The following is a 22684-nucleotide window of genomic DNA, read 5'->3' as shown; positions in this document are numbered from 1 at the left end:
CAAGATCTCAGCTCTACAACCTCTGCCTCCCGGGTTCAAGTGATTCTCCTGTCTCAGCCCCCATTATCTGGGACTACAGGCTGCCTCCACCACGCCCAGCTTTTTTTTTTTTTTTTTTTTTTTTTTTTGTGACAGAGTGTCATCTGGAATAAAGTTATTTCTGTGCTAGCAAAAAAAAAAAAAAAAAAAAAAAAAAAAGAAAGAAAAAAAAAATGAAAAGAAAAGAAAGAAAAAAAGAAAAAGAGGCAGAGTCTGGCTCTGTCACCAGGCTGGAGTGCAGTGGTGTGATCTTGGCTCACTGCAACCCCTGCCTCTCCATTTAAAGCGATTCTCCTGCCTCAGCCTTCTAGGTAGTTGGGACTACAGGTGCACACCACTGCGCCCAGGTAATTTTTGTATTTTTAGTAGAAACAGGGTTTCAACATGTTGGCCAGGATGGTCTCGATCTCCTGACCTCATGATATGCCTACCTCAGCCTCCCAAAGTGCAGGGATTGCAGATGTGAGCCACTGTGCCCAGCCTAATTTTTTTTTTTTTTTGGTAGAGACAGGGTTTCACCATTTGGCCAGGATGGTCTTGAACTCCTGACCTCGGGATCTGCCTGACTTGGCTTCCCAAAGTGCTGGGATTACAGGTGTGAGCCACCGAGGCCTAATTTTTGTATTTTTTAGTATAGATGAGGTTTCACCATATTGGCCAGGCTGGTCTGGAACTCCTGACCTCATGATCCACCCACCATGGCCTCCCAAAGTGCTGGGATTACACGAGTGAGCCACCGTGCCCTGCCAAGGGAAGGCTTTCATCCTAGTCTCTTCCATCTGCCTGGCCGCCTGGCTACGTCTCCAGTGAAGAGGCAGAGGGTCAGGATGGGAAGACTCCAGGAATCACCTGGCCCAAGACCAGCAATCAGGTGGCTGCAAGGCTAACTGGGTAACTTAAAGAAGTGAAGCCGACCGTGGTGGAACACAAGGGGAAAGGCCTGGCGCAGTGGCTCAAGCCTGTAATCACAGCACTTTGGAAAGCTGAAGTGGGTGGATCACGAGGTCAGGAGTTCGAGACTGGCCTGGCCAACATGGGAAACCCCCCCCCCCCATCTCTACTAAAAAACAAAAGCCGGGGGTGGTGGCGGATGCCTATAATCTCAGCTACTTAGGAGGCTGAGGCAGGAGAATCGCTTGAACCCAGGAGGCGGAGGTTGCAGCCAGCCAACATCGTGCCACTGCACTCCAGCCTGGTGACAGAGTGAGAATCCGTCTCAAAAAAAGGAAAGAAACAGAAGGGAAAGAAGTCAGCTGGCCGGCCAGCGTCAGCAGGGGCAGCCAGTGTCACCCGTGGCCGGGGGAGCACCCGGGTTTTGTGGTGAGGACACTAAGGGCCGAGGAGGCGGGGCCCGGCTGCTCTGGCCACGCCCTGTCCACCCAGGGACTGCCCAGTTGGCGCCCCGCGGGCGTCAGCGCGAAGGGGGCTCCTCGCAGTCTGGGGACTGGACCGCAGGGCTCGCCAGCTGCTCGGTCACCTGCGTGCATGGCCCGAGGTCCCAGCCGTCCGGGCTCAGAGGACGCGACTCCCATATCCCGCGCCCGGCACCGGCTCGGAGATCCCGCCCAGCGGCGGCTCAGGCAGCGCGTCTCGCTCCCAGCCTCAGTTTCCCCATTGATAAAGCGTTGACGGGTGGTTGTGGACAGCTTCTGCGGACAGAACCTTGGGTTTCGACACCCGCGCGGGTCCCCGCAGCCCCCAGGCCCCGAAAGGAGGGCGGAACCCTGGATCTCGCGACCGCTGCCCCTGGTTCCCGCCCCCGGGCCCTACGGGGCTGAGGTCGGGAGGCCCCGCCCCCCGCCCACGAGGAAGTGGCTGCGGCTGCCGCGCGGGGCCCAGAGTCGGTTCGGCGCGTCGACTGCCCAGAGTCCGCGGCCGGGGCGCGGGAGGTGAGGGCCGCGGGGGCGCACGGAGGAGGGGGCCGGGGCAGCGGTCCGGAGGTGGGGGGACGCGGGGATGTGTGGCGCCGCCTGGGAGTGAGGAGGACGGGAGGGGCGAGAGGGGGCGCGGGGGGCGCCTGGAAGTGAGGGGGACGTACGGATGTGGGGCGCAGCCCAGTAGGGGTGCGGGGGTGAGTGGGGGCGCACGGAGGGAGGGGGCCTCGCAGGGAGGAAACAGAGCCCTGGGAGCAGGGCGCGCAGGGGTGACCCCAGGGCTGGGCGGGGATAACGCGGGCTCCCCGCACGCTGGGCGCCCTCGGGGCGTCCCCAGCCCCCGGCCCCAGCCAGAGCGTCCGTTTCGTGCCTTCCGCTCCCGCCTCCCGGCCCGCATCCCCGGCCTTGCCCCGAGGTCGGTCGGTGTCGCCCCGTTACTTCGGGACGACAGGGCCCCACGCCCAGTCACTTCCCCTCCATCCCCGGAGCCTTCCGGGTTGCAGCCGCCGGGAAATGAGCTGGCGCCTCTGGGTGCCCCGCCCCTGCCCTCCCGGCCGCTCCTGTTTCCCCCACCCACCTCCGTCGGGCCAGGTCCGAGGGGGTCCCCTACGGGGCGGGCCTAGCCGGTGGGATCCCGAAACGCACCCCTCTGAGCTGCCGGGCTCCGCGGCCGAGGCGGATCCGAGCGGCCCCTCCCTTTCCGGAGGCACAGGGAGAGCAGACAGACCGCCCTGGGCCGGGCTGCACCCGGGGGCAGTGAAGGGATCAGGAGCCCAAGCCCTGGGGAATCAGACCTCCCCCTTCCTCCTCTGCCAGTGCAGCCCAGGGGTTGCCACCACCCATCTCACTGGGCGCGGTCGCTAACACCGGGAATATCATCATTTTGGGAGGCCCAGGTGGGAAGATCACTTGAGGCCAGGAGTTGGAGGGCAGCCTGGACAGCATTACGAGACCCTTCTCTATTAAAATAAATAAATAAAATGTAGCCGGTTGCGGTGGCTCACTCCAGTAATCCCAGTACTTTGAGAGGTGGAGGCAGACAGATCACTTGAGGTCAGGAGTTTGAGACCAGCCTGGCCAACATTGTGAAAACCCGTCTCTACTAAAAATACAAAAGTTAGCTAGGTATGTGGCCCCTGCCTGTGATCCCAGCTACTCGGGAGGCGGAGGTAGAAGAATCCCTTGAACCCAGGAGGTGGAAGCTGCCGTGAGCTGAGATTGTCCCACTGCACTCCAGCCTGGGCAACAGAGCGAGACTCTGTCTCTAAATAAATAAAAAAATATTACGGACCTAGGTAAGAGTGCCAGCTTCTCCCTTCACTGGCCAATGATTTTGGTAAGCCACGCAACCCCTGCCAGCCTCAACTTTCCTAATCTGGAAAATGGGAACCTTAAGGATTGTGAGTCTGAAAGGCAATACTACCAGACACTTGGCAGTGTGTCAGGCGCTGACAGTATGAACGTGGGCTTGCTGCCATTATAAGGCCTGCTCACCGTGATCATAGTGTCCTCCCAGGTGAATCCAACTTCCTGGCCTCCAAGATTTGGGGCCAGAGTCCCAAGCTGTGTCATTTACTAGGAGCTGGGTGGCTTTGAGCAAATCATTGCTTTTTTCTGAGCTTGGGTTTCCTCCTGTACAAACTGAAGGTAAAAAGCAAACAAAAAATGTCTCAGGCTTGCTTCAGAGGGTAAAAGAGAATCGTGAAAGTTCTGGGTAAAATCAAGGCACTGACAAATGCCAGCAAAGTTGATTTCTTACATATGTCTGTACATAATCCATTGAGAGGTCTTTTTCTTTTTTTCTGGAATCAGGGTCTCACTGTGTCGCCCAGGCTGCAGTACCATGGCTCGATGATAGCTCACTGCAGCCTCAAACTCCTGGGCTCAAGGCATCCTCCTGAGTAGCTGGGATTACAGGCATGTGCGTCCATGCCAAGCTAATTTTTAAATGTTTAGTAGAGATGGGGTTTTGCTATGTTGTCCAGGCTAGCCTCAAACTCCTAGCCTTAAGCAATCTTCCTGCCTCGGCCTCCTAAATTGCTGAGGTTACAGGCATGAGCCTTCACGTCTGATTTGATAAGTCTTTTTTTTTTTTTGAGACGGCTGGAGTGCAATGGCACGATCTCGCCTCACCGCAACCTCCACCTCCTGGGTTCAGGCAGTTCTCCTGCCTCAGCCTCCTGAGTAGCTGGGATTACAGGCACGCGTCACCATGCCCAGCTAATTTTTTTTGTATTTTTAGTAGGGACGGGGTTTCACCATGTTGACCCAGGATGGTCTCAATCTCTTGACCTCGTGATCCACCCGCCTCGGCCTCCCAAAGTGCTGGGATTACAGGCTTGAGCCACCACGCGGCCTGCTCTTTTCTTAGTAACAGAATGGATGTATGTGACCAAAGAATGCTTATTTTCAAGTTCCTGTTAATTCTGTTCTATTAATATTTATTTGTTCCCACCCACTTGTTGAATTGGGTGCCCTTCAGAGTAATTAATCCAATTAACAACAAATAGCAATTTCTCCACAGCTCTGCCAGCATTGAATTTTATGTTTTCGGTTTTTGTTTTCTTTGGATGACTCTAACTGGTGCTTTAATGGTGTCTTAGGATTGTTTGCATGAGTGTTTCTGACTTGATTTGTGTGGTTGCTAAGACTTCAGGAGCAGAGTTGGGGAGGGAAGGATAGGGTAGCAAGGGCTCCCACACAGCATAGGAAGTTGAGTAAGCACTTAGCACCGTGCAAATTAGCCTGCTGGCTGCTCTATCCAAGAACTGCCTGAGCTGGGTGGGGACTTCCTGGAGCGCTTGTAGAGCTGAGATCTTTGCTCTAGGCTGCTCCTGCTTGGTTTAGCTTCAGAAACAGCCAAACCTCTGGATTCAGAGAAAACTACTGAAGCCAGGCAAGAAAGGTCCCACAGCTTGTGCCTGATCCAGCCCCAGCCTGTTCTGGATAAAGATGGGGAGAAAGCATTGGCTGAGGGCACCCGGCCAGTATGAAGAGAGCTAGAATGTAAACCCAGCACAGTAAGGAAGAGACCATCAAGGCCCAGGACCCAGAGGAGCGCCCCCCCTCCGCCCCCACACCGCCCCATTTGCCCAATGCTGGACAGTCTGAGGCTTTCTTTGCCTGGCTTGTTTGGGAGGTCAGCTGTATCTTCACAACTCTTTGTTTGGTTGGGTTTTTTTTTTTTTTGAGTCAGAGTTTTGCTCTTATTGTCTAGGCTGGAGCGCAATGGCATGACCTCCGTTCACTGCAGCCTCTGCCTCCCGGGTTCAAGCAATTCTCGAGTCTCAGCCTCCCGAGTAGCTGGGATTACAGGCACCCGCCACTGCGCCTGGTTAATTTTTGTATTTTTAGTAGAGAGGGGGTTTCACCATGTTGGCCAGACTGGTCTTGAACTCCTGACCTCGGGTAATCCACCCTTCTTGGCCTCTCAAAGTTCTGGGATTACAGACGTGAGCCACTGTGCCCGGCCTAGACCACCTCTCAAGACAGATATTTTAAAAAAAGATGTGATTCATTCAACCACATTTAAGAAATACTTACATAGTGCCTACCATGTGCCTTTCCTGGATGGAAACCCACACGTCTCTTTGGGGACCCAAGCCCCTTTCCAGCCCCCTGCAGGGAATTCTGAAGGAGACTTACTGCTTTTAGGGAGTTCAACCTCATACTGCTCTCCCCTCCCCCACCCTGCCTTCTTGTCAGGGAAGTGCTCCTGCTCCAGGCTGGTAGGAAGCTTGGAGGCAGCCTAGGGAATCTGTTAGGGGATTGACCCCCACTCCCCGAGCCTCACTCTGATTCTGGGGTGTGGGGACACTGGAATTGGTTCCTGGTCCCAAAGCCATCACAGGGTCCCCTCCTCTTTTTTTTTTTTGTTTTTTTGAGACTGAGTCTCCCTGTGTCGCCAGGCTGGAGTGTAGTGGTGCGATCTTGGCTTACTGCAACCTCCACCTCCCCAGTTCAAGCAATTCTCCTGCCTCAGCCTCCCAAGTAGCTGGGATTACAGGCACCCGCCACCACCCCTGGCTAACTTTTTGTATTTTAGTAGAGACGGGGATTTCACCATGTTGCCCAGGATGGTCTCGAACTTCTGACCTTGTGATCTGTCTGCCTTGGCCTTCCAAGGTGCTGGGATTACAGACATGAGCCACCATGCCCACCCTTTTGAAAAATTATTATTATTGTTGTTGTTGAGATGGAGTCTCACTCCCTTACCCAGGGTGAAGCGCAGTGGCACAATCTCGGCTCACTGCAACCTCTACCACCCAGGCTCAAGCAATTCTCATGCCTCAGCCTCCCGAGTAGCTGGAATTAAAGTCACGCACACCTGCTAATTTTGTTTTTTTTTTTTTTGAGACGGAGTTTCGCTCTTGTTATCCAGGCTGGAGTGCAATGGCGTGATCTCGGCTCACCGCAACCTCCACCTCCTCGCAACCTCCGCCTCCTGGGTTCAGGCATTTCTCCTGCTTCAGCCTCCTGAGTAGCTGGGATTACAGGCATGCGCCACCATGTCCAGCTAATTTTTTGTATATTTTTTTAGTAGAGATGGGGTTTCACCATGTTGACCAGGATGGTCTCGATCTTGGCCTCCCAAAGTGCTAGGATTACAGGCTTGAGCCACCACGCCCAGCAATTTTTTAATATTTTTTTAGTAGAGATGGGTTTTTGCCATCTGAAACTCCTGACCTCAAGTGATCCATCCGCCTTGGCCTCGCAAAGTGCTGAGATTATAGGCGTGAGCCACTGCACCCGGCCATCCCTCTTCTCTCTTGTTCCTCAGCATCAAACAGGCCCACGGTGTGGCTCACAGGGCCACAGTGGCAGTAGGTGGGTGTCCCGGATTCCTCCCCCAGGAGCCATCACTGAGACCTGATGCTGGAGACACTTGTGGGTCCTCATAGTTTTCTCCTGGGATGGCCATAGCAGGGTAATTGGCAGGCGGCGGGTGGGCACACACTGGCCCACGCAGGTTTGGTTGGTGAGAGGTTTTCCTGGGAATGATTAAGTCAGTTTCCCTGGCTAGGATCCCTGAGGCAGCATTGGCTGAGAGAAGCCACTCCCTTTTTGGTCTCCCACTTCCTTATTGGTGAGATGGAGGGGCTGGGGAGTTATCACAGAGGCACTTTGGGTTTCAGCTACTTTGCAGAAGTTACGGAAAAGGGGAAATGAATCTTCCTCTCTCTCACCCCCTTCATCCCTCTTCCTTGCCCAATTTAAGGGGTTGGTTGAGCGAACTGGGAAGTATTTCTGCTAATTCATGCTAAAGTGTGATTGGCTGATAGGTGTGGTCTGAACCTCCCTCCTCTGCCAGTCACTAGTATACCACTGTGGCCATCTTTTCTAACACCTCGAGTATGTTTGGGTTCTAGAAACAGTGGTCAGGGCTCTTCCAAGTCCTCTCGGTTGCCCTTGCCCCCTGGCACACGTGGGGGCTGCTGTCTTCAGTAGAGCCAGCCACTCCGTCTTCGCAGCCAGGGCAGAGATGTGGTTGGGCACACAGCAAGTGTGTGACCGCTGATGCTGGGATGTCAGCCCAGGGTTCTGAGTCTGGGCTCCCCTACCCTCATCTCCGGAGGTTCCTTCCATCTGGGACTCCTGGGGCTGAAAGGGAGGGAGAAGTTGGCCTCAACTGGAGTTCTGGGGCCAACCACAGGCTGGCTGGGGTTTGGAAGTGGGCTTCTGACCTTAACCCTGCCCCTGCCCTGCTGGTGACCTTGGACCATGGGGGTTGTGGGGGTGCCGATGAGCACTGTGAATCAGTCACAGGCCTTGAGTTTCTCTCTGCACAGGGTTGGCATCGGATGTGGGCAGTAATGCCCCAGCCCAGGAACAGGAAGCACTCAGGGAAACCCCTATCAGGTCTGCTGACATGGCTGAGGGCGCTGAGGGTGAAGGCTTCCTGGGCCCTCACCTTACACAAAGAGGCCTTATAAGGAGAGAGACTGCAGAGGCAGCCCCAGGGGGTGCTGGGCGCTTGTTCTGGGTAAGGCTGCCCATGCATGCAAAGTGTGCTTGTGGGCACAGTGAGCTTGCAGTGTGCAAGGCTGAGCATGCAGGGGTGCGGTGTGCATGTGTGTGTGCAAGGCTGAGCATGCATGTGTGCAGGGGTGCAGTGTATTTGAGTGAAGCTGAACACACATGTGCATGTGGGGAGGATGGTCACGTGTGCAAGGCTAAACATGCACTTAGTGTGGGGGGTGCAGTGTGCCTGTGTGAGGTGATGTGCATGTGTGTGTGCACGGCTGAACATGCATGCAAAGTGTGCTTGTATGAGGCTGAACACACATGTGTTTGTGTGTGTGGCCTGACCCTGGGCTGCATGTGTCCACTTTCTCAGCAAATGCTGACTGGGGACCCACTGGAGCTCTGTTCTAAATATGGGGAAATATGAGATGCATGCACACTTGTGTACATGTGTGTGTGTCCTGTGCTGCCCAGGGACTCTTCCAGGACATCTTGCTATAAATGAAAGCAAGCAGTTTGCATCTGAGTGAGCAGGAGGTGGGCGGGGCCTTCCTGGCAGGGAGCGCAGGGGCTTTGTGGTGGGACCTCAGGCAGAGTGGTCACTAAGCCCTGAAGGGCTTAACTGCAGCTTCCAGGCAAAGGTCATTCTGCCCTTCCCTCGCTCCTGGGCCCAAATGCAGTTCGAGGTGGGCCAGCCCCAGGGCAGGGCAGTGACGGGGCAACCACCTGCCTCCTGGGCATTCAGGGTTCCCGGTCCTGGTTGGCCCCCAGCCCAGGCCCTGGGACCCAAAACAAAATGGCTAGTCTGGTGAGGGAGGCAGCCATGTTATCTAATGGCTGTCACTGGTGATTCTGGGCAGGTGGCCTCAGCTACCACATCTGTCATCTGGGGCATCGCGTATCCCTCCCCAAGTACAGCCAGGCCTCCCTGAAGGCTGAAAGGCAAGAATGTACACAAAGCACCTGGCCAGGTGTGGTGGCTCATGCCTATAATCCCAGAACTTTGGGAGGCTGAGGCTGGTGGATCATGAGGTCAGAAGTTCCAAACCAAACTGGCTAACATGGTGAAACCCCGTCTTTACTAAAAAAAGAATACAAAATTATCTGGGCCTGGTGGCTGAGGCAGGAGAATTGCTTGAACCCAGGAGGCAGAGATTGCAGTGAGCCAAGATCGCGCCACTGCACTACAGCCTGGGCGACAGTGTGAGACTCTGTCTCAAAATAATAATAATAATAATTAATAAATAATCTGATGGGGCTCGGTGGCTCATGCGTGTAATCCCAGCACTTTGGGAGGCCGAGGCAGGCAGATCACCTGAGGTCAGGAATTCAGGACCCGTCTGACCAACATGGAGAAACCCTATCTCTACTAAAAATACAAAGTTAGCCAGATATGGTGGAGCGTGCCTGTAATCCCAGCAACTCCGGAAGCTGAAGCAGGGGAATTGCTTGAACCTGGGAGGCAGAGGTTGTGGTGAGCCAAGATTTTGCCATTACACTGCAGCCTGGGCAACAAGAGCAAAGTTCCATCTCAAATAAATAAATAATTTTATTAAATAGGGCTGGATACAGTGGCTCATGCCTGTAACTCTGGCACTTTGGGAGGGCTAGGCGGGAGGATTGCTTGAGGCCAGAAGTTCGAGACCAGCATGGGCAATGAAGTGAGACCTCTGTTGGTTACTGATGAAAAATTTGTTTAGTGGCTATTTCTTGAGCATCTAGTATGTGCTAAGCATTTCAGCAGTGGAAATAGAAATGAAAACAAGATCGAACAAAAACATCCGTCTACCGAGCTGGTTCTGTTCCAGCAGGGGAGGAAGGCAATGGGCCTCATAAATGAGTCCGTGTCTGATGGTGACTGTCTGCTGAGCAAATTGAATCAGGAATAGGGAATTAGGAAGTGCTAGGCCATGGGAGGTGCCGCAGTTTCCAATGGGGGCGTCAGGGAAGGCCTTCCCAAAAGGTGACATTTGAGCACAGACTGGAGTGGCAGCACCTGGGCGAGAGCCGTATGTGCGGGTATCTGGGGGAAAAGTGTCACAGGCTGAGGGAACAGCCAGCATAGAAGCCCAAGGCAGGAGTGTGCCCGTGTGCCCCGGGATCGGCCTGTGGTCAGCTGGGGAGGCCAGCTCCTCACAGGGTGCGTCAGGGTGGGTATATCATATCCATCACAGGCTAAGAGCAGCCACCTTGTGGGTGCCGCCTCCTGGACGCCAGGTGTGGTGTGTCCTCTGATTCCAGCTCTCAGCACCTCTGCTGGGAGGCAGGATTTCTGATCCCATTTTACAGATGAGGAAACTGAGGTTCAAAGAGGGCAGGTGACGTTTCCAGGGACACGTAGCTGGACAAGCAGTGCTGCTGGGCTCCTCCACTCGAAGGTCCCTGTTATGCTGGGAAACTGAATCACAGAGACAAGGAGAGATGGGTTTGAGGAAGTGGGCTGAGACCAGGATCTCACCCTCCTCAGACCTGGTGAGCTCCTTTGACACTCAGTGGCAGATGGAGGAGGCTGGGGACAGGCTGGCGGGAGCTGAGCTGGGGTTAGTGGGAGGACGAGTCACCGCTCTCTACCAGGGTTCCCCTTTAGTGCTGGGGCTAGTCTGGGGGGTTGCAGTCAGTCTTTCTCCTTCCGGCCAAGTACACTGGCCCACACCCATAATCCCAAATACTTCACAGGTGAGGAGGGAAGATCTCTTGAGCCTAGGAGCTTGAGACCAGCCTGGACAACATTGTGAGACCCGCCCCCTACAAAAACAATTAAAAATTACTTGGGCACACATCTGTAATCCCAGCTACTCAGGAAGCTGAGGTGGGAGGATCATTTGAGCCCAGGAGTTCACAGCTACAGTGAGCCATGATCACACCACTGCATTCCAGCCTGAGCGACAGAGAAAGCCTCTGTCTCAAGAAAAAAAAAAGAAAAAAACTCCCTTCTTCAGTTCCACCAAGGCTGGGTCACCCTGGGAGCTCCCCAAGACCTGTCACCCAGGCCTGGCCTAGCCCTGTGCCTCCTCCTAGCCCTGGGTGCAGCCAGTGGGTGTCTGCATGGAGAATAGGAGCTGTCTGTTAAATGTCTGCCTCTGCCTTAGCCATGAGCCCCTGCAGACTGGCTGCCTCCCCTCTGCCCATCCGAGCAGTACTGGGGAACACCAGGGCTCTGGGCACAGCAGGGCCAAACTGCCATGTCCTGGACACCATTCTAGGTGGTTTATGGGATTGATTCATTTCTTTTTTTTTTTTCCCCTGAGACAGAGTCTCGCTCTGTCACCCAGGCTGGAGTGCAGTGGCACAGTTTTGGCTCACTATAGCCTCCACCTTCTGGGTTGAAGTGATTCTCCTGCCTCAGCCTCCCGAGTAGCTGGGATTACAGGCAGACGCCACCACATCTGGCTAATTTTTATTTTTTTGTATTTTTAGTGGAGACCAAGTTTCACCATGTTGGCCAGGCTAGTCTTGAACTCCTGGCCTCAGGTGATCTGCCTGCCTTGGCCTCCGAAAGTGCTGGAATGACAGGTGTGAGCCACCACACCTGGCCTAGATGACTTCATTTTATCTTTATATCATCCTTTTTTTTTTTTTTTTTTTTGAGACGGAGTTTCACTGTTGTTACCCAGACTGGAGTGCAATGGCACGATCTCGGCTCACTGCAACCTCCGCCTCCTGGGTTCAGGCAATTCTCCTGCCTCAGCCGCCTGAGTAGGTAGGACTACAGGCGCGCACTACCATGCCTAGCTAATGTTTGTATTTTTAGTAGAGATGGGGTTTCACCTTGTTGACCAGGATGGTCTCGATCTCTTGACCTCGTGATCCACCCACCTCGGCCTCCCAAAGTGCTGGGATTATAGGCGTGAGCCACCGTGCCTGGCATCTTTATATCATCCTTAATGGGGCAGGGGAAGTGTATGTGTGTATGTGTGTGTGGGGGTCCATCCTGTGAGGAAACTGAGGCACAGATGGCAAGTGTCTGGCTCAGGTCTTAGCATCACACCCCACCCCAGGGAGCATCGCCCCTGTAGCACTGTCTCCCCCACCCTGTCTCTGGAGCCTCAGAGACATCCTGTGAAAGCTGCCATTTTATAAGGAGGGAACCTGAGGAGCCAGGGCTGGGCCTTGCTGCTCCTCTCTGCAAACTGCTGCCCCTCTAGACTGAGGGGGCTTCCTGGTAAGGTGCAAGGCCATGAGGGTCATCTGGGGCCTGGTATCCGGGTGAGGTTCAGGGTGAGGTCAGGGCTGACATGGATACTCTCTTCCTCTCTTGGGCACAGGAGCCAAGCCACCATGGCCTACCACAGCTTCCTGGTGGAGCCCATCAGCTGCCACGCCTGGAACAAGGACCGTACCCGTGAGTGCTTGCAGGGGGCCGGCGGGTGGCTGCTTCCACCTCCTGGGATGGGGACCAGCCAGGAGCACACAAGGGGATGGATGCTGGAGCAGCCAGGCCCCCACACCACACGAGGCTGTCCCCAGGCCTCACCCCTGGGTCTCCGAGATGAGCAGGGGCCTCCTGGGTGTTGGAGAAGGGAATGGGTCAGGTGCGGTGGCTCATGCCTGTAATCCCAGCACTTTGGGAGGCCAAGGTGGGTGGATCACTTGACATCAGCTCGAGACCAGCCTGGCCAACATGGCAAAACCTGGTCTCTACTAAAAATACAAAAATTAGCCGGGTGTGGTGGCAGGCACCTGTAATCTCAGTTACTTGGGAGGCTGAGGAGAATCTCTTGAACCTGGGAGGCAGAGGTTGCAGTGAGCTGAGATCACGCCACTGCACTACAGCCTGAGCAACAGAGTGAGACTCTGTCTCAAAAAAAAAAAGACTGGGCAGGGTGGCTCATGCCTGTAATCCCAATATTTTGGGAAGCCGAGATGGGCGGATCACCTGAGGTCAGGAGTTCAAGATCAGCCTGACCAACACAGAGAAACTCCGTCTCTACTAAAAATACAAAATTAGCCAGGCATGGTGGCGCATGCCTGTAATCCCAGCTACTTGGGAGGCTGAGGCAGGAGAATCACTTGAACTGGGGAGGCAGAGGTTGCGGTGAGTTGAGACCCAGCCATTGCATGCCAGCCTGTTCAACGAGAGCAAAACTCCGTCTCAAAAAAAGAAAGAAACAGGAACGAAAAAGTGGTCAGGAAAAGCCTTTCTGAGGAGATGACATTTGCACAGAGACCCAGAGGAGGAGAAGGAGGGAACTGTGCCCTAGCTGGGGAGGGGCTGGCATGTGCAGAGTCCCTGAGGTGTCAGCAGGAGCAGCAAGGGCACTCTGGCTGGACCCGGGAGCAGCGGCTGGCCAGAGCGATAGGGTGGGGAGAGGTCCCAGGGGTCATTGCTGAAGCTAAGAGACAGCCAGTCCCAGGAACAGAGAAGGTGGCCTGGCAAGGCCTGAGGGACTTCAGGGGGCCTCTCCAAGGCAGAGGAGGAGAGCCCGAGTCATGAAGGGTGAGGCGTAGTTTCCCAGGGGGACTGCTCCTGGCAGAGGGCAGTCATGGAGAAGGTACTCCTCAATTTCCCTCCATCTTCCCTGCAGAGATCGCCATCTGCCCCAACAACCATGAGGTGCACATCTATGAGAAGAGTGGCACCAAGTGGACGAAGGTGCATGAGCTCAAGGAGCACAATGGGCAGGTGACGGGTATGTCAGGGTGGCTGGGACTCCCCTCCCAAAAGGAGGAGGTGGGGTGGGGGGTGCAAGGCAGGGTGTGGCCACTCCTTGAGGGATATCTACCCACTCACTAGAAAACCCTGATTCAAACTGGCTTCAGTTTTAAGGGGACTATGTTGGCTCATGTTACCAAGAAACTCAGAGTGTTGCAGGCTTCAGGAGAGGCTTGATCCGCAGCTTCGTGTGACTAAGAACCAGTCTTTTCTGCCTCCTGGTTCTGTCCTCCAGTGTGCTTTCTGATTGGAGGGCTCTAACACCGCCTCATAAGCTCTAGGAGTGCCCCCTGGTGTCACTCTAAATAAGCACTAGATCTCAGTAAAAAGTACTTTCGGGGCCAGGTGTGGTGACTCATGCCTGTAATCTCTTGCACTTTGGGAGGCCGAGGTGAGTGGATTGCTTGAGGCCAGGAGTTCAAGACTAGCCTGGCCAACATTGCAAAAACCCTGTCTTTACTGAAAAATGCAAAAATTAGCCTGGCGTGGGGGCATGCACCTTTAGTTCAAGATACATGGGAAGCTAGGGCAGGAGTATCGTTTGAACCCAGGAGGTGGAGGCTGAAGTGAGCCGAGATTGCACCACTGCACTCCAGCCTGGGCAACAGAGTGAGACTGTGTCTCAAAGAAAGAAAGAAATTGCTAGGTGGTGCCGGCCTGTAGTCCCGACTACTCAGGAGGCTGAGGCATGAGGATCACTTGAACCCAGGAGGCAGAGGTTGCAGTGAGCCAAGATCATGCCACTGCACTCTAGGCTGGGTGACAGAGCAAGACTCCATTTAAAACAAAATAAAAAGTGCCTGCTGGGCAGATACAGCTTCCATCTGAATTGTGGCCTTTCAGCCTCTTCTACATGGCCACCGTAGAGCCACCTCTGCCTGAGTGCCTTCAGCCTCGTGTGTCCCCTCTGTCCCCCCACAGGCATCGACTGGGCTCCTGAGAGTAACCGAATTGTGACCTGTGGCACAGACCGCAATGCCTACGTGTGGACACTGAAGGGCCGCACGTGGAAGCCCACGCTGGTCATCCTGCGGATCAACAGGGCCGCCCGCTGTGTGCGCTGGGCCCCCAACGAGAACAAGTTCGCTGTGGGCAGTGGCTCCCGTGTCATCTCCATCTGTTATTTCGAGCAGGAGAATGACTGGTGGGTGCCTGGATGGGGCCAGAGTGGACTGGAAGGGACGAGGTGGGGGACTAAAGTGTCCCCGGGAAGTACCAAATGAGATGTCAGGACCCCTGTTCCTACGTCCCTAGGGGAGTCCATCCTCTCCTCTCTGGGCCTCATTCATGAGGCAAGCGCCTCTCTGTAGTGCCCGGATGTTTTCACTGCCAGCGGCTTGGGATAATGGCACTGACCACCGGAAACACCTCCGGGGGTACCTCGCTAAGCCCTGCACACACAGCAGTCCTGACCTCCCTGCAGCTCCATGGACTGGGCATCTCTCACTGTCCTCACTCCACAGATTAGCAAAGTGAGGTCCTGCTGCGAAGTCACTTTCTCAAGGCTCCGCTCACAAGCTTGCAGCCACATCTTGGTCTTTTTTTTGAGAGTCTCTTGCTTGAGCCAGGCTCGAATGCAGTGGCACAATCTCAGCTCACTGCAACCTCCACCTACTGGGATCAAGTGATTCTCCTGCCTCAGCCTCCTGAGTAGCTGGGATTACAGGCGCCCACCTCACGCCCAGCTAATTTTTGTATTTTTAGTAAACACGGGGTTTCACCATGTTGGCTAGGCTGGTCTGGAACTCCTGTCCTTAGGTGATCTGCCACCTCAGCCTCTCAGAGTGCTGAGATTACAGGCGTGAGCCACTGCACCCAGCCATTCTTTTCTGTTTTTTTGAGATGGGGTCTCATTTTGTCACCCATGCTGGAGTGCAGTGGTACAATCACAGCTCACTGCAGCTTGAAACTATTAGGCTCAAGTGATCTTCCTGCCTCAGCCTTCTGAGTAGCTGGGATTACAGGCATGCACCATCACGCCCAGCTAATTTTTGTATTTTTAGTAGAGACAGAGTTTCACCATGTTGGCCAGGACGGGTCTCAATCTCTTGACCTTGCGATCTGCTCGCCTTGGCTTCCCAAAGTGCTGAGATGACAGGCATGAGCCACAGCGCCCGGATATTTATTAATTTATTTATTAATTAATGTATTTATTGAGAAGGTGTTTCACTCATTGGAGTGCCAGGCTGGAGTGCAATGGTTTGATCTCAGCTCATTGCAACCTCTGCCGCCCGGGTTCAGGCACTTATCCTGCCTTCAGGATTACAGGCATGCGCCACCATGCCTAGCTAATTTTGTATTTTTTAGTAGAGACAGGATTTCTCCATGTTGATCAGGCTGGTCTTGAACTCCCAACTTCAGGTGATCTGCTTTCTTCTGCCTCCCCAAGTGCTGGGATTATAGGCATGAGCCACTGTGCTGGCCATATATATTTTTTTGAGACAAGGTCTTGCTCTGTCACCCAGGCTGGAGTGCAGTGTTGCAGTCATAGCTCACCTTAGTCTCAGCCTTCTGAGTTCAAGTGATCGTCCCACTTCAGCCTCCTGAGTTGCTGAGATTACAGGCCCAGCTCATTTTTTTATTTATTTTATAGAGACAGGGTCTTGTCATGTTGTCTGGGCTGGTCTTGAACTCCTGGCCTCAAGCAAGCCTTCCACCTCAGGCTCCCAAAGTGCTCAGTCTACAAGCCTGAGCCATAGTGACCAGTCCACGTCTTAGTTCTTTATGTTTTTGAGACAGAGTCTCTCTCTGTCACTAGGCTGGAGTGCAATGGCGCCATCTCTGCTCACTGCAACCTGTGCCTCCTGGGTTCAAGTGATTCCCCTGCCTCAACCTCACAAGTATCTGGGACTACAGGTGCTCGCAACCATGCCCAGCTAATTTTTGAATTTTTGGTAGAGTTGGGGTTTCACCATGTTGGGCAGGATGGTCTGGATCTCCTGACCTCGTGATCCACCTGCCTCGGCCTCCCAGAGTGCTGGGATTACAGGTATGAGTCACCATGCCTGGCCATGTGTTAGTCCTTAATCTTCTCCCCTGCATGGCTGAGGGCAGAGGCCAGGCAGGAGCATCTGAGAGACACAAATTTGAATCCCACCATGGCCAGTTAGCAGCTGTGTGACCTCTGGTGGTGGCATTACTTTGCTGAGCCAGCTCGGAGGGTGACTGTGTGGCTTACAGTATAGAGGGCACAGAGTTCTCACTCCAGAAGCAACCCAGCACATCCCTGCTGCCCCACGGCCCTGGCAGCCTCGTAGGCTGGGAATAGCCATTTGCCTCCCTCCTGGGTCTTCGGTGGCTGCAGGGAGCAGTGGGTGCCTGGAGTCCCTGGTGCTGAGGTCCGTGAGTCCCACCTGCCTGTCCCTCTCTCCTTGTCTGCCTGACCGCTGTGCCCAGGTGGGTTTGCAAGCACATCAAGAAGCCCATCCGCTCCACCGTCCTCAGCCTGGACTGGCACCCCAACAATGTGCTGCTGGCTGCTGGCTCCTGCGACTTCAAGTGCCGGTGAGACAGGGCACCATGGGGGAGGGCGGGGCTGATGTCAGCTGACTGCCGAAATCACAGCAGGGATTGGGGGGTTGGGGGACCTCCACCTGAAAGTTCTACACCTCACCTTCTAGACCTCCTCCAGAGCTGCTATCAGTGGATGACCTGGGCATCAGTTGAAGGTTCTAGTCCCTGGGGAACCCTTCATGTCTCAGCAGGACGTGCCCCCGCCCACCTGTTTTATTTTTTTGAGATAGGGACTTGCTCCATTGCCCAGACTGGAATGCAGTGGTGTAGTCATAGCTCACTGCAGCCTCCAAATCCTGGGCTCAAGTGATCCTCTTGCCTCTCATCTTCCCAAGCAAGACTACCATGCTCAGCTAGATGGGCTTTTTTTTTTTTTTTGAGACAGAGTCTTCGCTCATTAGCCCAGGCTGGGGTGTGGTGGTGCCATCTCTACTCACTGCAGCCTTTGTCTCCTGAGTTCAAGTGGTTCTCCAGCCTCAGCCTCCGGAATAGCTGGGACTACAGGTGCATACTACCATGCCTGGCTGATTTTTGTATTTTTAGTACAGATGGGATTTCACCATGTTGGCCAGGCTGGTCTCAAACTCCTGACCTCGGGTGATCCGCCCACCTCGGCCTCACAAAGTGCTGGGATTACAGGCTTGAGCCACCACCCCTGGCTGACAGGATCTTGCTGTGTTGGCCAGGGTAGTCTTGAACTTCGGCCCTTGCCACCACTTAATGCCAGAAAAGTTCTTCCCAGGGCCTTCTCTCCTGACTCACGAGAACTTCCTACCCCTATAGTTTCCTGGCTTCAGTCTGAAGGAAAATGAGTTGGTGTGCTTATTCATACCAAGGTATAAATGACTGAAGCTGAAACAAACCCTGCTTCATTGTTTTAAGGCCTGAAACAGAGTCTCCAGCTGCCATTCACTGTTTTTATTTTTTTTTTGAGACAAGGTCTTGCTCTGTCACCCAGGCTGGAATACAGTGGGGCAATGACAGCTCACTGCAGCCTCGACCTCCTAGTCTCAAGCAATCCTCCTATCTCAACTTTGAAAGTAGCTGGGACTATAGGCACAACCACTATGCCCGGGTAGGTGCTTTTATTCTTAGTAGCAATGGGGTCTCACTATGTTGCCCAGGTTGGTCTTGAACTCTCGGCCTCAAGAAATCCTCCCACCTTAGCCTCCTAACAGTGTTGGGATTACAGGCATGAGCCACTGCGCCCAGCCACCTGTTAACCCTTTAAAAATATATTTTTTTAAATTTTGAGTCAGTCTCTGTGGCCCAAACTGGAATGCAGTAGTACAATCACAGCTCACTACAGCCTTAACCTCCTGGGTTCAAGTGATCCTCCCGCCTCAGCCTCTTGAGTAGCTGAGACTACAGGTGTGCACCACTTTACCCTTTTTTGCCTCTCCTGATAGGATCTTTTCAGCCTACATCAAGGAGGTGGAGGAGCGGCCGGCACCCACCCCATGGGGCTCTAAGATGCCCTTTGGGGAGCTGATGTTTGAGTCCAGCAGTAGCTGCGGCTGGGTACATGGCGTCTGCTTCTCAGCCAGTGGGAGCCGCGTGGCCTGGGTGAGCCATGACAGCACCTTGTGCCTGGCTGATGCCGAGAAGAAGATGGCGTGAGTAGAGGCCATCCCTGGGGAGGAGGTGAGTGCAGAGGAGTGGGACAGCATGGCTGACAGCTCTCTCCCCTCAGCGTCGCGACCCTGGCCTCTGAAACACTGCCGCTGCTGGCGCTGACCTTCATCACAGACAACAGCCTGGTGGCAGCGGTAAGGAATGGGGAGGGAAGGAGGGGGGGGTGTGGTCAGAACTTTGTGGTAGGCTTCGCAAAGAGCCCAGCAACTCTCACTCATCTCTTCCCTCCTTTCTCCTGTCTCCCGCCTTTTTTTCTTCCTTGCATTCTTGGGTTATGCTGCAGTAACCGAAAGACCCTGGCTGCAGTTGCTTAACAGAATAAAGATTTGGCCAGGGCCGAGCGTGGTGGCTCACACCTGTAATCCAAGCACTTTGGAGGCCAAGGCGGGCGGATCACCTGAGGTCGGGAGTTCAAGACCAGCCTGACCAACACGGTGAAACCCCATCTTAAAAAAAAAAAAAGATGCCGGGCGCGGTGGCTCAAGCCTGTAATCCCAGCACTTTGGGAGGTCGAGGCAGGTGGATCACAAGGTCAAGAGATCCAGACCATCCTGGTCAACATGGTGAAACCCCGTCTCTACTAAAAATACAAAAAATTAGGTGGGCATGGTGGTGTGTGCCTATAATCCCAGCTACTCAGGAGGCTGAGGCAGGAGAATTGCCTGAACCCAGGAGGCGGAGGTTGTGGTGAGCCGAGATCGCGCCATTGCACTCCAGCCTGGGTAACAAGAGTGAAACTCCATCTCAAAAAAAAAAAAAAAACAAAAAAAGATTTGGCCAGGTATGGTGGCTCATGCTTAAAATCCCAGGTTAAGGTGGAAGTATCACTTCCACCTTATGAGGCCATGAGTTTGAGACAACACCGTGAGACCCTTGTCTCTGCAAAAAGTTAAGAAATTAGCTGGGTGTGGTGGTGTACCTGTAATCTCATAATCCCAGTTACTTAGGAGACTGAGGCAGGTGGATCACTTGAGCCTGGGAGGTTGAGGCTTCTGAAGTGAGCTATGTTCATGCCACTGCACTTCAGCCTGGGCAACAGAGAATCTGTCTCAAAAAAAAAAAAAAATCCAGGCTTGGTGGCTCATGCCTGTAATCCTAGCATTTTTGGAGGCTGAGGAGGGCAGATCACTTGAGGTCAGGAGTTCAAGACCAGCCTGGCCAACAAAGCAAAACCCTATCTCTAATAAATATACAAAAATTAGCCAGGCATGGTGGCGGACACTTGTAACCCCAGCCAGCTACGGGGGAGGCTAAGGCAGGAGAACTGCCTGAACCCAGAGGCAGGGGTTGTAGTGAGCCAAGATCCTGCCACTGCACTCCAGCCTGGGCCACAGAGATTCCATCCCCCTCCACCCCCCTCCCCGCCAAAAAAAAAAAAAAGAGATTTACTTCTTGCTCACATTATATGTCCAGTGTGGGTGTTGTGAGGGGCTCTGATGGAGGCTGTCCCCAGCATGCTGCCCCAGATGCCATGAGGCAGCTGGAACCTGGGGGATAATGCCCTGGGTCCTAACATTTCTGCCCATATTTTATTGGCTAGTGCAATGGCAAGGCCACGCCTAATGCAAAGGCAGGAGTTCAGGGCATGCAGTTCCTCCAGGTGTCCGGGAAGGGCGCTGCTCTCCCTCTCCTCTCCCCACATCTATTAAGTCCCTTTTCACCCCTCGGCAAACATATGGGGGTGCCAGGGGCAGGTTAGGCCTGATTTTTGCCTTAAAGAGCAACCAGCTGCAGGGATCTCCCTTAGAGCAGGTGTAACTACCCAGGCCGGACAGAAGGCGCCTGGGTCCCCAGGAGTCCCAACGCTGGCCTTGCTGAGGGAGGGGGCAGCCTGCAGCATCGCCTCCGGTGTTGATACACCTGCCATTAGGGCCTCCGGAGCCGCCAGACGTCCTCTTGGCCTCCCCTCCGGCCTCGGTTTTCCCTCGGCGGCGCTCCAATGGCACCCCCGCCCCCTCGCAGGGCCATGACTGCTTCCCGGTGCTGTTCACCTACGACGCCGCTGCGGGGACGCTGAGCTTCGGCGGGCGGCTGGATGTGCCCAAGCAGAGCTCACAGCGTGGCTTGACGGCCCGCGAGCGCTTCCAGAACCTTGACAAGAAGGCGAACTCCGAGGGCAGCACGGCCGCAGGCTCGGGCCTGGACTCGCTGCACAAGAATAGCGTCAGGTGAGGGCGGGGGCGGGGCCTTGATTTGCCCGAGGGTAGGCGTGGCTTCTCACTGCTGCTGGGGGGGTAGGCGTGGGGTGAGGGGCGAGGCCGATAACTGCATAGGGTGGGAGCCAATAGATGGGGCGTGGCCTCGCAGCAGAAGAAGTTGTGGGCGGGACCGTCTCCATCTAACCCTAGCAGCACTGGGGCTAGTGGACCCAAGAGGGACGCATTGGGACCCGACATGAAAGGTGGGGTCGACCTCTTCAGGTTGAACAAAAATAGTATCCGATAGGGGCCAAGCAGCCTAGCTTTGCATTTCTGGGACATGGCTGGGTGGGATCTGTAGTAGGGCTGGCCAGGCAGTGACGGGGGTGGGGAGGGTGGCCTTCCTGGACGGGGTCACAGCTGCGACAAGTCTATTGCTAGAACCCAGCGAGGTGGGGGTGAAGCTGAGAGTCTCCTGCAGCCTTCCAAGGCTCTAGGGTGGGCGGGGGGGCGGGAAAGAGGCTCTCCAAAGCACAAGAGCTGCAAGCCACGTGTGTCCACTCGGAAGCAAATCAGAGGAAGCTGTATGGCAAGACTTTGGTCAAGCCCTTCAGCCTGTAAACCCACCTCTGGCCGCCAGATCAGATGGCTTCCTCAGACGAAACACCTTTGCCTGGCTGTTAGCCCCTGGGTGCTCCCACCCCCATCTCTTTTGTCCTGTCCACCTGTGTTGCTGGCACTGTATACTCCATAGACACATCCTTCCTGCCTCCCAGGACTTTGAGTGTCCTGTCCCATTTGCCTGCACCCCGCACACCACTGCTCGTCTCCAAAGCAGACCTGACTCCTAAGCCCACTTTACTGCCCAGGCTGTCCCTGGCTGTCACACCTCCTCTCGGCACTTCTCACTGGAGCCCGCTCCCCTAGAAGTCTGGAAGCTCCTGGTGGACAGGGTGGGCCTTAGCCTGGTGCACAGGTTGGATTCATAAGCTCCTCTTCCTCTTTGCAGCCAGATCTCGGTGCTCAGCGGGGGCAAGGCCAAGTGCTCACAGTTTTGCACCACTGGCATGGACGGTGGCATGAGTATCTGGGATGTGAAGGTGAGGCTTCCCCCTCCTGGCTTCCTGCCATGCCCCAGGTCAGCTCTTTCCCCCCATCCTCCCTCCCTGGAGATGACCCCCATCCTTCATTCCTGCAGAGAAGGCACTGCATGGGGATGAGAGGTGGAGGCGGCCTCTTTACATCTGGGCCTTGGTGCTCACTGGGGCACCCATCTTCAGGGCCGAGATTCAAACCCATGTCTGACAGACTCAAAGTCCAGGTTCTCTGCCCTCTGCTGTTCTGGGGCTGATGTGTGATCAGGTCCCTGGGGTGGGGAGTGCCTGTAGGACAATTGAGAACCAGCCTGTCCTTTCTGCCTCCCTGCAGAGCTTGGAGTCAGCCTTGAAGGACCTCAAGATCAAATGACCTGTGCGGAATGTCTTCATCCCAGCTGCTGGGGAAGCAGGGTGAAGGGTCAGGGAGGCTACTGGTTGCTTTGCTGAATGTTTCTGGGGTACTGGTATGCGTTCCCACAGGGGCTGCTCCCTCAAAAAGGGAGGGGACAGATGGGAAGCTTTTCTTACCTATTCAAGGAATATGTGCCTTTTTCTTAAAGAAATGCTTTCATTTATTGGAAAAAAAAAATTCCCCCAAAGCACTGTGCTGGTCATGAACTGCTTCAAAATGTGGAGGTAATAAAATGCAACTGTGTCAAAAAACAAAGCAATTGTGGATCTTATTGACTACCCTGTCTCAGAGCCACAGGGGCATCAGGGACCTTACCACAGCCCTCACCTTCTTGCGCCTTCCTCCATCTCATTTTCATG

The 22684-nt window shown here is 54.6% G+C and overlaps 1 protein-coding gene across 2 annotated transcripts; it reads left to right on the top strand.

Annotated features, from left to right (window-relative positions):
• The first annotated feature begins 1876 nt into the window (after positions 1-1876).
• ARPC1B (actin related protein 2/3 complex subunit 1B) lies at positions 1877-22580 on the top strand. 2 transcript variants are annotated; one of them, XM_035282311.3, is made up of 11 exons: positions 1877-1928; positions 7703-7896; positions 12143-12219; positions 13403-13507; positions 14452-14674; positions 16927-17034; positions 18453-18659; positions 18737-18812; positions 20641-20846; positions 21826-21916; positions 22245-22580. In XM_035282311.3, the coding sequence occupies exons 3-11, from the start codon at positions 12156-12158 to the stop codon at positions 22281-22283; spliced, it is 1119 nt and encodes a 372-aa protein (XP_035138202.1). In that variant the 5' UTR covers positions 1877-1928; positions 7703-7896; positions 12143-12155; the 3' UTR covers positions 22284-22580. The 2 variants fall into 2 exon arrangements, with proteins under 2 accessions (XP_035138202.1, XP_035138194.1); XM_035282303.3 differs by lacking the exon at positions 7703-7896.
• The last annotated feature ends 104 nt before the right edge of the window (positions 22581-22684 follow it).

This window comes from Callithrix jacchus, chromosome 2 (genome assembly GCF_049354715.1).
Source record: "Callithrix jacchus isolate 240 chromosome 2, calJac240_pri, whole genome shotgun sequence".
NCBI lineage: Eukaryota > Metazoa > Chordata > Mammalia > Primates > Cebidae > Callithrix > Callithrix jacchus.
This window is presented reverse-complemented; position numbering and strand designations above follow the sequence as displayed.